Source organism: Oncorhynchus gorbuscha, linkage group LG05 (assembly GCF_021184085.1).
Source record: "Oncorhynchus gorbuscha isolate QuinsamMale2020 ecotype Even-year linkage group LG05, OgorEven_v1.0, whole genome shotgun sequence".
Taxonomy (NCBI): Eukaryota; Metazoa; Chordata; class Actinopteri; order Salmoniformes; family Salmonidae; genus Oncorhynchus; species Oncorhynchus gorbuscha.
This window is the reverse complement of record NC_060177.1, coordinates 31,231,240-31,245,673: the sequence shown is the minus strand read 5'-3', so window position 1 is coordinate 31,245,673 and position 14,434 is coordinate 31,231,240. Positions and strand designations below refer to the sequence as shown.

The 14,434-nt window shown below is 45.5% G+C and overlaps 1 protein-coding gene across 6 annotated transcripts in view; it reads right to left on the bottom strand.

Moving 5' to 3' along the window:
* Positions 1 to 6,649: 6,649 nt before the first annotated feature.
* Positions 6,650 to 14,434, bottom strand: part of mtss1lb (MTSS I-BAR domain containing 2b) — a 74,765-nt gene continuing 66,980 nt past the window's right edge. For 4 of the 6 annotated variants that reach the window (XM_046349611.1, XM_046349613.1, XM_046349612.1 and 1 more), the window contains 4 exons: positions 13,867 to 14,016; positions 13,196 to 13,372; positions 12,604 to 12,769; positions 6,650 to 12,362 (listed from right to left, as the gene is read on the bottom strand). In XM_046349611.1, coding sequence (XP_046205567.1) covers positions 11,587 to 12,362; positions 12,604 to 12,769; positions 13,196 to 13,372; positions 13,867 to 14,016 — 1,269 coding nt within the window. In that variant the 3' untranslated portion in view covers positions 6,650 to 11,586. The remainder of the gene's footprint in view (positions 12,363 to 12,603; positions 12,770 to 13,195; positions 13,373 to 13,866; positions 14,017 to 14,434) is intronic. The other 2 variants (XM_046349615.1, XM_046349617.1) reach the window with 1 other exon arrangement.

Sequence of the window (14,434 nt, the reverse complement as noted above, 5' to 3'; positions counted from 1 at the left end):
AAAAAGTAACCATGGCTGTTCTGTTTTTTGCACGTGATGATCCAGGGGTCTCCCAAGAAATGTTCTGTTAGATTTGTGCGCAGATTTAGCACCTAATCTGGAAAGGAAGACATGCTGGGAGACCCTGGGCCTCGACCCCGCCCTGTGCAACTGGGTACTGGACTTCCTGACGGGCCGGCCCCAGGTGGTGAGGGTAGGCAACAACATCTCCTCCCCGCTGATCCTCAACACGGGGGCCCCACAAGGGTGTGTTCTGAGCCCTCTCCTGTACTCCTGTTCACCCACGACTGCGTGGCCACGCACGCCTCCAACTCAATCATCAAGTTTGCGGACGACACAACAGTGGTAGGCTTGATTACCAACAACGACGAGACGGCCTACAGGGAGGAGGTGAGGGCCCTCTGAGTGTGGTGTCAGGAAAATAACCTCACACTCAACATCAACAAAACTAAGGAGATGATTGTGGACTTCAGGAAACAGCAGAGGGAACACCCCCCTATCCACATCGATGGAACAGTAGTGGAGAGGGTAGCTAGTTTTAAGTTCCTCGGCATACACATCACAGACAAACTGAATTGGTCCACTCACACTGACAGCGTCGTGAAGAAGGCGCAGCAGCGCCTATTCAACCTCAGGAGGCTGAAGAAATTCAGCTTGTCACCAAAAGCACACAAACTTCTACAGATGCACAATCGAGAGCATCCTGGCGGGCTGTATCACCGCCTGGTACGGCAACTGCTCCGCCCTCAACCGTAAGGTTCTCCAGAGGGTAGTGAGGACTGCACAACGCATCACCGGGGGCAAACTACCTGCCCTCCAGGACACCTACACCACCCGTTGTTACAGGAAGGCCATAAAGATCATCAAGGACATCAACCACCCGAACCACTGCCTGTTCACCCCGCTATCATCCAGAAGGCGAGGTCAGTACAGGTGCATCAAAGCTGGGACCGAGAGACTGAAAAACAGCTTCTCAAGGCCATCTGACTGTTAAACAGCCACCACTAACATCGAGTGGCTGCTGCCAACACACTGTCATTGACACTGACCCAACTCCAGCCATTTTAATAATGGGATTGATGGGAAATGATGTAAATATATCACTAGACACTTTAAACAATGCTACCTTATATAATGTTACTTACCCTACATTATTCATCTCATATGCATATGTATATACTGTACTCTACATCATCGACTGCATCCTTATGTAATACATGTATCACTAGCCACTTTAACTATGCCACTTTGTTTACTTTGTCTTCACACTCATCTCATATGTATATACTGTACTCGATACCATCTACTGTATGCTGCTCTGTACCATCACTCATTCATATATCCTTATGTACATATTCCTTATCCCCTTACACTGTGTATAAGACAGTAGTTTTGGTATTGTTAGTTAGATTACTTGTTGGTTATCACTGCATTGTCGGAACTAGAAGCACAAGCATTTCGCTACACTCGCATTAACATCTGCTAACCATGTGTATGTGACAAATAAAATTTGATTTGATTTGATTTGCTGTAATCAGGTATATCATTCAGCCGCATCCTGCCACAAGTGATCGAGCCGATTCTACAAGTATTGTCCACGAGATACATTCGTTTCCCATTTACAGCGTATTGTGCATGTAGCATGAGATACATTTGTTTCCCATTTACAGCTGATGAACAGGCACATAAAACCAAGTTTGTCCGCTCATTGAATTTCCCAGGGGTCATAGGTGAAGTTGACTGCGCGTACATTGCCTTACGCGCACCGTCTGTAGATGAACACGTACAGTACACTACCGTTCAAAAGTTGAGTCACTTAGAAATGTCCTTGTTTTTGAAAGAAAAGCACATTTTATGTCAATTAAAATAACATCAAATTGATCAGAAATACAGTGTAGACATTGTTAATGTTGTAGATCACTAATTGTAGTTGGAAACGGCAGATTTTTAATGGAATATCTACATAAGCGTACAGAGGCCCATTATTAGCAACCATCACTCCTGCGTTCCAATGGCACGTTGTGTTAGCTAATCCAAGTTTATAATTTTAAAAGACTAATTGATCATTAGAAAACCCTTTTGCAATTGTGTTAGCACAGCTGAAAACTTGTACTGATTAAAGAAGCAATAAAACTGGCCTTCTTTAGACTAGTTGAGTATCTGGAGCATCAACATTTGTGGATTTGATTTCAGGCTCAAAATGGCCAGAAACAAAGACCTTTCTTCTGAAACTCGTCAGTCGATTCTTGTTCTGATAAATGAAGGAAATTCCATGCGAGAAATTGCCAAGAAACTGAAGATCTCCTATAACTCTGTATACTACTCCCTTCACAGAATTGTGCAAACTGGCCCTAACCAGAATAGAAAGAGGTGTGGGAGGCGCCGGTGCACAACTGAGCAAGAGGACAAGTACATTAGAGTGTCTAGTTTGAGAAATAGAAGCCTCACAAGTCCTCAACTGGCAGCTTCATTAAATAGTACCCGATAACGCCAGCCTCACCATCAACAGTAAAGAGGCGACTGGCATGCTGGCCTTTTCTAATAATCAATTAGCCTTTTAAAATTATAAACTTAGATTAGCTAACACATGCCATTGGAACAAGGGATGGTGGCTGATAAAGGGCCTCTTGATATTCCATTAAAAAAAAAATCTGCCGTTTCCAACTACAATAGTCATTTACAACATTAACAATGTCTACACTGCATTTGATAAATTTTATCAAAATATGCTTTTTCAAAAACAAAGACATTTCTAAGTGACCCCAAACTTTTGAACAGTAGTGTATATGTTAAGTCTTCAGATCTGCGATGCCCATGTGCAACTACTCAATGTATGCTCCACGCACGACTTGTTCATTCTGCACCACAGCAGAGTAGGCCCACAGCAGAGCAAGATTGGTTGTAGTGCACACCATCAGACTGCTGAATGACAGGTGTCATTGCCTAGAGGCATCAGGTGGACAACTCCTCTACAAGCCAGAAGGTAACTTCATTTAATAAAAATAGAAAACAAATTAGTCGACTTGCAACATACCAACATTTTATTTAAATTGCACACCAAGGTTCTGGCCAAATAGTTATTAACTTGGCCCTACAGTTACTGAGATGTCACCTTGAAGCTTGTTAAGTTTTGTAGCAATGCTAGTGTACACCAATGGAATCAGCTAAGTCCTATCATTGCCATGAAATGTGAACAGATTAAGGGGACATCTCAGTAACTGTAGTGCAAGTTTGACAAGAACATTGGAGTGTGCAATTTCAAACCTAAATATAAAAAAGGTATGCCTGTTTAATGAATGGTTTCCCTCCCCAGTCAAAGGTGACACGCATAATACTGGCATGTGGTGTGAGCCACAACATAGCCCTAAGGCATGGAGAGTAGAAGAGACACCCAAGAGCCTCATAACCCACCACCCAATGGAGCACCTGCTCCAGCTGATGCAGTGAGAAGGAGGTAGGAGCTCAGAGATTTGCGATAAGAAACAGAATGACAGACAATATACAAAGCATAGGTTTTTTTTAATTAATTAACATACTGGAAAACATTCATCAATTGCATTATGTAAATGAAGTAAAACCCTGTGTAATTCTTCCAACTTCAGTCACAATCTGCCCAACCAATGCGTTCAAAACTTCCTGGGATTGCAGGACTGAGGTGGTCAACACACAAACTGTAGACGTGGACAGACCATCAACCCCTGTGGCCAAACATTCCATTGGGAACCGGCACACAGACCCTCCACACCTGTGGCCAAACATTTAGCACCTGCTGATTTGGGAGCCTCACGCACTTTCTCCCTGGGTGGAGGGGCCACCCTCAACCCTACGGCACGGGCTGCAACACAGCTTCCTCCATTTCTATGAGAATTCAAATAAAATCAGTGTGTATTGTATAAAAGTTACTGACAACCACAGTTACACATTCTCTTAATTACTTACCGTTATCCAGTGATGCTGTAATGAACACGATGGGAGACAGCTGGTTTCAAGCGCAGGGCGAAGCAGGTTTTTTTGTAAAGGACCACAGGAGGAGGCAGGGAGCTGGGTCTAGGGGCAGGCAGAAGGCCATACACAGGGGGTCCAAAAAAATCAACAGTACAAGCAGGGAAAAGGCTAGTAACATCGTCTGGGAGATCAGGCAACAGGTTGATAACAGTATATCCTAAAGTAGGAGGCTTTAGATTGCGGGGAAAAACAGAGCTCCGAATAGAAGTGTCACAAAAAATAATAATACCGCACAATGGGGTGCAAAGAACTGAACTAAATAGTGTGTGATAATGACATACAGGTGTGTGAACAGGTGATCAGAATTCAGGTGATCTGCAAAGTGAGCTGCGTTCTGGGGATCTACATGTTTGAGAGTTGGAAGCAGACATTACAGATGCAGTCGTAAGGGATTCGCGTGCCGACTTCACCGTTTCCGATGTTACTGCTAAACGATGTAAAAGTTGGGATTAAACCATATGAAAAATAAAGCAGAAGAGCTCAAATAGAAGAAACACCTTTAAAAAACCATCGGTATGTGCCAGTGTATGCGCTTTAACCAATGAGTGCCCCGATGCACTGGTCCATTTGGGAGAGCTCCGGCGTGCCAGGCCCCCCTCCCGTTGCCTTAATGCTACGGTTATGTATGGCTATTTTTTTTTCCCCCTTGCAGTTTAAGGTCAGACCATTTCTCTTTCACATCAGCCACAGTTCTGTCTTGCTGCCCCACCTCGTTCACTGCAGCGGCGACACACTCCCAAGATACCCGTTTGGCTTCATCAACCCACTATTAAGTCCACCGAATAAGACGTGTTGCCTGTCTTCAATCTCCTACCACAGCCGTGATCGCGAAGTCCGAAAGGTTAGCTTTTCTCTTTTGGTCCATGGCTATTCCTGACCAAACCCTCATTTGTGCTAGCATTCTATAAGAGGGAATCGCTGATTGTAAGGCACGTTCAGGTGCCATCAATTCTAAGTCAATTTGAGATTTATAGATCACAGGTGCGTAAATTAAAAATGGCTTCTTAGAACCTGCGTAAGCAAGGTAGTTTATGCTCAGTATCTTTTATGAATCGAATGTAAGCACGCCGTCAAATGATCTTACGACAAAGTTCAAGTATAAATCTAAGACGTTTTATGAATGAGACCACAGAAGATTTTGAAAAAGTAAACAAAGTGTCTCGCTTGATCAGGTTTGGTGATGAAAGACGTCAACTTGCAGGGTGTGGACTGTATTACTGATATGCATGACACAATGCAGCATTGATTTCACAACTCGAATTGTTCTATGTTCCTCAAGTTGTGATATTTGAAGTAGTAGGCGAGACGTAAGTTTGAAGTCTGGCAAAAAGCCTGTTGTCGCGAACTTTGAATGTAGTTGTAAAATATTTTTTGACAAAGCATCCCACAATTACTCCCCCTCGCATGGTCTTAAACTACAACAACGAAATAACTCATTCAATATCTCCTCCACCAGCTTGCTATTAGTGAAGCTCAACTTGTACCTTTAAACATTTAATTAGTTTCAACAAAATGGGAAGCAAAGAACAGCAGACATGAAACCCCATAGTCTCACTCAGGCGGAGGCCCCCCAAGTCCCCATGAGTTTCAAAGTCGGGCGTTCTCAGCTTAATTGTGCCCCACTTATTTTTAATTAAAGTTCCCTTTGTGTGGTTTAAATGGTGGCTAGGGAGATGACATTAAGTAAAGGGGATTCGTCCTTGTTCCGTCAGTGGTTTAATGAAGACAGACTGGTTTTTTCCCATGTACTGACGTCACAAACTCGTGGAGTCCAGGATTTTTTTAATTCATTCATTATTTTACCAGGTATGTTGACTGAGAACACGTTCTCATTTGCAGCAACGACCTGGGGAATAGTTACAGGGGAGAGGGGGGATGAATGAGACAATTGTAAACTGGGGATTATTAGGGGACCGTGATGGTCAGATTGGGAATTTAGCCAGGACACCGGTGTTAACTCCCCTATTCTCACGGTAAGTGCCATGGGATCTGTAATGACCTCAGTCAGGACACCCGTTTAACGTCCCATCCGAAAGATGGCACCCTACACAGAGCAGTGTCTCTAATCACGGCCCTGAGGCTTTGTTTTAGACCAGAGGAAAGAGTGCCTCCTACTGGCCCTCCAACACCACTTCCAGTAGCATCTAGTCTCCCATCCAGAGTCTGACCAGGACCAACCTTGCTTAGCTTCAGAAGCAAGCCAGCAGTGGTATGCTGCTGGTGATGAGCTTCTGCATGATCTCCTAGCAGTAACACTGGGGTGACATGTATACCAAATAAACCAGACAGACCAACACTTCAGTATTCTGTCCCTCTGGTCATTCTGTTATTTCAAGCTACACTGAGCATCGTGTTGGCACAGGAGGCTAGACTTACTGCTGAACTTAATTGAAGTTTTGGGTGACATACACGCATCAATTGGCGCTACCAACAGACATCCCCCTCCTGTAATCAGAATCTGTCTTGCTGAGTTCTAAAGCATCCTGTGTTAGTCCTAGCAGATCTCTGGCGCCCCCTGTCGACCAAACACGGAACAAAGGCTTGGCTCCACCTATCAACTCTCAACCTCTAACAGTGAGAGCTGTTTATTCCGCTAAAACACATTTTTAAATACCAAATGAAGGACTCGTCTCTCAAACTCGTGCACAGTTTAAGTACATATTTTATTAATACTGGAATCATCACAGTGCGTTTTGTTACATTAGCAGTGACTAAACCAAATTGAAAGGATGAATAATATAAAAAGAACAACTTATCAGCGAAAGAGGCAAAACAGCCTTGGAGAAAAGGGCACAATAAATTAGAGAAGAGGAGAGAAATTAGAAGACAGAAAACAGCACCTGTAGCGTTACGTGACTCCATTGGAGGGGGTTTTGTACAAAAAAAAACATTTGCGCACATATCTCTTCACAATACCGTAATGAACATAATGACTTCATAAAAACTGTGGCAAGGGTCATGTTCATAGATGCATTGGTTTAGCTTTAATATTGGATTGGGCTTTGGGAAGAGGAAGAGCGAAGAAACCACAGAGAATCCACAAGTGATAAGACATTCAGGTCTGTTACCATGGCACCTGGAAACGCGAGTCGTCACCTCCCTGCCTGGACTACATCTCAGGAGCTGACAGAGTTGAGTTAACGGATGGTGACATCGTTGTGGGGTGACTTGGTTGGTCTTTTTAAATAGACGGGGACAGACTGTGTGGGTGGGAGAGTGGGCGTGTAGCCACCTTGAGTCGAGGCAGAGTCTGTTTCTCCATCAGTGTCAGATCCTCAACATACGTCAGGGCATACTTCATGAGCACGAAGACACAACGTAAAGACAATGTAAACACACTACTCCTAGACCACGTACAGTATAACCTCCATACATGACCTACACCCCACAGCTACCCAGCTTGATTCAATCTTTGCCCTGACATATGCTTGAACATATGAATTATAAGCTAGTTAAAGGAAGAGGAGCTTGGGCTGTTTGGCTACCTTACAACGGCATAAAGTGATTTGCAAGGTCACAGTACGGCTGTGCGCACTGGTCGGACACTAACACCAGCCTAGACTATAAAGGCATACAGTCATCCACTTTCTAATGTTACTACAGTAATAAGGCTGATTAACCAAGCTCTTATCCAGGATTAAGAGGGGAGGACAGGTTGACCTGTGTTAGGCAAAGCATCATGGAGACCCAATGAGACCTATAGACTGCTGTTACATATCCAGTATCCTACATTATGAATGAGTTCCATTGTTATTTCTATATAGCTTAGCGGGGGGAGTATTAAATCACACACAGTGAAACTCACAAGGCAATGAAAGCACATTTTCTCTATTATTGAAATTGTGAAAGTGATCTGCATAAGTATGCAAAAAGCTATTTAAATAAGTGTAATTTGCGGCCGAGGCTGTTTTGCAGAGACACGGAAGTGAAAAATACATCTCTACACAGCACTGTGCAAACCTCACTCGACATGAAGAGAAAAGTGTATTATGCTAAAACACTCCCATCAACCCATTTGCTCCATTCCCCTCACGACAGCGCTAACACTATGGACACACCACCCGTGGTAAGTGCAGCAGGATACACAGACAAACAACTCACCCGATTTGAGAGAGAGAAGTCACATGGGCACTTATCGCAAATTAACACTCACTTAGAGTGAAGCTAAGGTTTAATTTAAATGATTTCATTAGCTACAATCCAGCCAGCATGAGACATCATATCATGTTCTCATGGAAGTGTTGTTCTTCTAATGTGAAACTAGCATTTTATGTGACGACACAGTTATTCCCTGTCCTTGCATTAGCACCCAGTGGGAAAGTGTTTCAGTCAAAGTCCTGTTGGGAGTTTGGCTCTGGCTTTCTGGCTTAAGAGCTGATGCTGAGGCAAGCTATGGAGTGAGTTGCTATTAGAAGTTGGGGTTGTGGTGGATAAGAGGTTAAAAAGAAACACGTTCATTTATTGAGAGTATAAGTGGGGGTAGCCCACTGGGCAAAATCTGGTTAAATCAACGTTGTTTCCACGTCATTCCAACCCCCAAAAAACTATGCGTTGACGTTGAATCAACTTTGAAAACTAATTGGATGTGCAAAAAGTCATCAACACCAGGGCATCCGTCTTTTTCGCACCCAACTTTTAACATACATTTTTTTATTGATTTAATGTTGAATTATTGTTAGATGAAAACTCAACCAAATGTAAATCGAAACTAGATGTTAAACTGACATCTCTGCCCAGTGTGAAGATGACAAGAAGCAAGTGATGGTGAGGAAAGAGGGAGAGGCCTTCACATACCCAGAGACCGCCCAGCTGTGGGGGTGTGAGGGAGTGAGGTGACTGCTCGTCATCCACCATGGGGTCTTAGAGTGTCACCTCATCCCAGGCAGAGAGACAACCAAGACTGACATCCCTGTAGTTCCTCTGTAGGGGTCCTCTCAGTCTAACACACACTAGCAAACGGCCCAGTCTCACTCGGTCTGTCTGTCTCTGTGCCACATCCTGTCTTTCTCTCGCTCTAATGATCTGATAGAAGTGACGGTTACGTAGTTGGGGTCTCGGGAACGGTAAGGAGCATCACACACAATCAGAATGAAGCAGAGTAATTCAAGCATGACAAGAAATTGGAACAGAATAATTGCCAGAGTTAAGTCTGCACAGTTAAAGACAGTAAACATTTCTTCAGTAATGTGAAGTAAAGTGAGTTAAACTTTTTTTTTAATTCTAGCAATTTGACCTGTACAATTAGTGTTCAACTTCTTAAACAGTATATGTATGTATATATGTATATATAAATATACATCGTTCTGACCTGTGCTTTGCAGACATTCTCTGGATGAGCATCCTCTGGTCGAGAATGCACTGTGACACGGGAGGTCACATTCACCCTGGGCCACGCCCACCAGACTGCTGGTCTCTCCCCTTCCTCCACGTCACACCCACCCACACATACCCTCTTACAGAGCCCCTTACGGAAGTACCATTTCAGCACTCCAGCAGATGAGCGATATTCTACAATACCAGGTGTTTCTCTCATCCTCTCAAAGCAGACCCTCGCTTTAAAACAGCCACAGGCATTTCTAAAACAGTGCTCTATTTAAGCAAAATAAATAAAAACTTTTTTTTTAACAATATAAGCATCGAGATACATTTTGTAAAGGTCATTGTCGTCAAGGTGAGGACATCAACATTCACTGCTAGGGAGCATTGGGCAGACATCCATGAAGTTCATCACTACCCTACAGTACAACGGTCAGAATAATGCTCTCTCTGCCTGCTCAGATCCTATATCACTGATTCATTGTTCTCTGGAATTATTTTTTTTTTCATTGACAAAAGTAAGACTACAGCATAACATTATTGCAAAAATATGGCAACATAATTTTACGAAAGGTTACTATATATTCATACAGTTTCTAGTCTTGACTTCCACCTGTGCGTCTGACTCTCGACTCGGGCTTACAGTATGAACGAACAGGCAGTGAAATGCTCATTCCATCTCTCTGCGCTGCAGCAACTCTCTTCCAGCTAACTCTGTAAACATAAATATCCGCCTTCTTCTGGCAACCCCTTACATCATCCACACTGTTTCGCTCTGGCTATAGTCACTTTCATTCTAATGTCTTTAGCAAAGCCAGCTCCCGAGTAAGGCTGCACATGGTTCACATGAGCTATGGATCTCATGTTAGAGACTCACAACAGGTGATGACTAGTACAGCAGCTTACCATCCCCCTCTTTACACAAATGTTATGATCTACATTATAAATCTGTTTTTTTGGGGGGGGAATTCAACCTTTTCAGCATGGACCCATTGTACATAACCATGCCTCCAATGGCGTAACCTTCCGTTCCCATTTCCCACATTTCTTTATCACTTCCTTTTTCGATCTTCCTATTCTCTCACCAATTGAACTGCTTCACTCACTGGTCTGTGGCACGCACTCAGCACACCGCATGGCAACCAACTGTCTCAGTCCCCCAGCACCCTCGTCTCATCACATAGCGTGACCACACTGACTCCTAGTGGTCACACTAGAAACTAACCTTCAAAGTGCTTCAGTTTTCTAGGATTTTTCTGTTTTTTTTAAACACATCAGGCCAGGACTTGAGAAAAGCCTATGGCCAGAGTTAGACAGCCACTGTCATGTGTACTTGAGCATGCCTGATGATTGCCTGCAAGTTAAAAAAAGAGAACCTAAACCTAAGATAACAGCTTCTGTTTCTCCTCCACTCCGCAAGCAGGAAATAAAACACATGTATTGCTCCATTTCTTATTAACATGTTCTCTCTGGATTTAGAAAATATATACGCCTGGCTTCATTTTGTAGCTTCTCATACAGTGGGAACAGGAAATCAAATGTCACAACAGTCCACTGGGCACGGACGTCAATTCAACGTCGGTCCAACGTCATTTCATTCAAATGATGTGGAAACGACGTTGATTTAGCCAGTGTGTGCCCCGTGTGAGGGTAACAACAAACGACACAGAGGAGAGAAGCCCCACCCTCAAATACAACCGGCTGACCTGCAGCAGAACTCTGCCCACCTCTTACACGCGCGCACACACACACGGTTAGCCATGGTTTAAAGCTAACCGTGCATTGTCAGAGCCTTGTGGCCCGAGCTAAAGGGAGAGATGGGACCCCCTATTGACCCCACTTTTCATCTGTCTCTCCGCCACCTGCTTCCCTCTGTTTTACTCTAGAATGGGGAGGGGGTTGTGGGAGGAGGTGGAGAGGGTGGCTGGAAGTCCAGGTCCCTATAAACAGTCTCTCTCTCGGCAGTCAGTCCAGACAGAGTCTCTATATACAGTCTGAGGATCCCATGGTGATGCTAATTAAACAAACATGCGCCCAGACACGACAGAGTTATAGTGGTCAGAGCCTGTCATTATTATTCATCCTTTACTTTTTCATTATCAGCATTATTATTGTTATTTGTCATTTACTTCTAATTAAAACTTCTTTTTTTTTGTAATCTTCTGTTGTCATATTCACTTCTTTACTACAGTGTCAGTACTGTATGTAGTGGTTGGGGCACCACGGTGGGTGCAGGCTGCGCTCCCTCCGCTCCGCTGTGGACCATCACAAAATCCTGGGCGCTGACCTGTCGTTGGAGACGGTCTTGCGGAGCCGCACACCCCTGCGGATGGACACCAGCACGTCGGTGCCTGACCCGGTGGCCTGGGGGTCGTGCTGGGGGGCCGGGCCAGGTGGGGGGTCATCAGGAAGGTTGGGGAAAGGGAACTGTCCCTCCCCAAGGGCATGGGCACTGGCCACCAGCTCTCCTATCTTCTCCACCAGGCTGTGGCGGTTAGCGGCTATCATCTGGTCCTCCTCAGAGCCGTGCTGGACATACACACTCATCTCCATCGCTCCCCCAGACCCCCACGCTGTGTTGGGCAGGCTCAGACGCTTGGGAGAGGCCTTCACATACTCCAACGTGTTGGGGGAGGAGTCATCCGCCACGTAGAACACGCACTCCTCACTGCCCACACGTACCGGAGGCCCGGGGTACCCCCCAGGAGCATCAGGCACCGTGGGTGTCTTCACTGGCACTATGGGGGGGCGGATAGGGATGGGGCCCGCGTTGGACAGGGTGCGCCTCACACCCGGCTTGGTGGATGGGGTTCGGCGGATGGTGGCAGTCCCAGGGGTCCCAATGCCCCCTCCCCCTCCAGGCACTCCGCCCTGGGCCCCACTGGGCAAACCAGCGGTGCTGGCCGGCCTCTTGGTCTGGATCATGCGGCGGTAGTTCTGGCCGATGTTGCTGTGGCGGGGGATGGTGGAGGACTTGTCAAAGTCAGTTGACGCCTCACCTTCGGCATCTCCATTCACAGAGTAGCAGTCATAATCCGACCCTGGGGGAGAGAGAAAGACGGGAGGGATGTGGTGTGCTATTCAGAGTGTTGCATCTCGGTGGAGAGCTACCAAGTAAAGGGATGTGTGTACTCTTTAAGTTGTGAGTGGGTATAGTACATGCCTGTTACCTTGAGAGAGGACAGTGAGTGCATTCTCTGTTGGTTAATGTAAGTGAGGTTGACTTCTGTATGTATTGGTGTTTACTCTACGAGAGAAGGAGTGTACTGGTCAGAGTGGTACCCTGAGAGGGGATAGTGTCCTCGGAGCAGGACGGCGTGGTGGTCTGGGTGCTGTAGCCACTAGAGTACTGCAGGGAGTCCCTGTTGCTCTTCTGCTGCTCCATGCTGAGACCACGGGTCAGGACCATGGCCAGGTCACTGGCTGCTGGAGACACCTCTTCGCCGTGCTGGGAGGAAGCAACAACGCATTGTCATTTAGCAGACGCTCTTATCCAGGGCAACTTCGAGCGCGTACATCAGAGTACTTTTCTTCATACAGGTCCCTCATAGGAATTGAACGCACAACCCTTCCTCTGAAAGCTTCATGCTCTACCAACTGAGCTACACGTGACTAGTGGACTAACACGGGACTAACGCATGATTAGGATGATAACTAAGTTCAAGGTTTCCAGAATCGTATTGCAATCTAGGATCTAACCCTATCGCAATCAATTGCCTTAGAAAACACATCATACGGTAGGAGCACGGGACCACTACCAAGCACAACGGACAGACTATAACCACCAAAATCCAATTTGGGGTTAAAATACAACAGTTGTGATATAGCTGAATGTGTCTTGTATTCACACCATTGTGAGGTAAATCTCTGTTACCTTGGCCGCGATGGTGGCGGGGGTCATTCGGGGCCTCTGGACATCGTCTGGGTGAGCACCAGCATATCCCTGGGAGCCCGGGGATACCTCGCTCTCCCTCAGCCTATCCAGGGGCTCCTTCCGCCGCTGAAGCGTGGCAGCCAATGGCTGCTCATAAGAACCTGCCTTGGACCAATCCTGAAGAGGTGGGGGTGGTTAATAAGAAGCAGTGAAAAGCAACAGAGTGAACTCTCTAATGGGAGAGACCCGTCCACTATCCAGCAGTTTGACGCCTTTCATCTGGGTACAGTGTGGGGGCGGGGAGATTCCTCATTGTGTGCGAGTGAGTGTTTGGTATTGGGCCAAGTTGATGAGTGGGTTTATTGGTTTGAAGCCTTTTGAGTTTGTGAGACTTCGAAAGGTGAAATGGGTTCCACCCATTGCCTGCTCAGTTTAGCAAATCATCACACATGAGATTTGATACCAGGGGGTGAGACTGTTGGCCAACGACAACACAAAAGGCACACAGGTTAGGGAGCAAAGTAATGAAGTCATGAATGAGTTAAGCAGATGGTGAAATGAAAAGAAAAATCTGGTGAATAAGCGTTAACTCAAGAAGCACAAATTAAAACACAAACCAAAAAAATAAATAACCAAAAATTGCAAAGTAAAGTGTGCAGATGAAAACAAACCTTCCAGCAAGGAACCTTTGATGTGGGAGAGGTAGTGTTGGATCCAGGGGAGCAGTTATAGGGTGGGGACGCAGGAAGTATGACAGAGAGAGGCCTGATGGAGCCAGTGTGAGAGAGAGCAGGACGGAAGGTAGCGAAGGACGAGCCAAACTGCGGAACGGAGAGACAAGATCGTGATCGTCAGAGCGTCCATCAACGCCAAAGGCTTATGGGAGGAGCCTTTGTGATGTGACCTCTGGGTCATACCGTACATACATACATACACACACAAACACACAGGTGCATGCACGCAAGTACGTGCATCTGCAGTCCCAAACACACACAAAGTGTATGAGTAGCAGAAGAGGGCAAAGACAAGAAATCAGCGGTGACAGAGCAGATGACCACAAGTTCCCCTGGGCTGATGAAGTACACATACTTAGGGAGAGAATCCAGCTGGTCAGTTTTACCAGCTTCTCTCATACACCGTTTACGGCAAAACATTACAGTACGCAAAACCCAGACAACTAAAATGAGCACGGCTATAGTGTATTCACATTCTTTTTCAAAGTCCGTTAATCGTGTGACA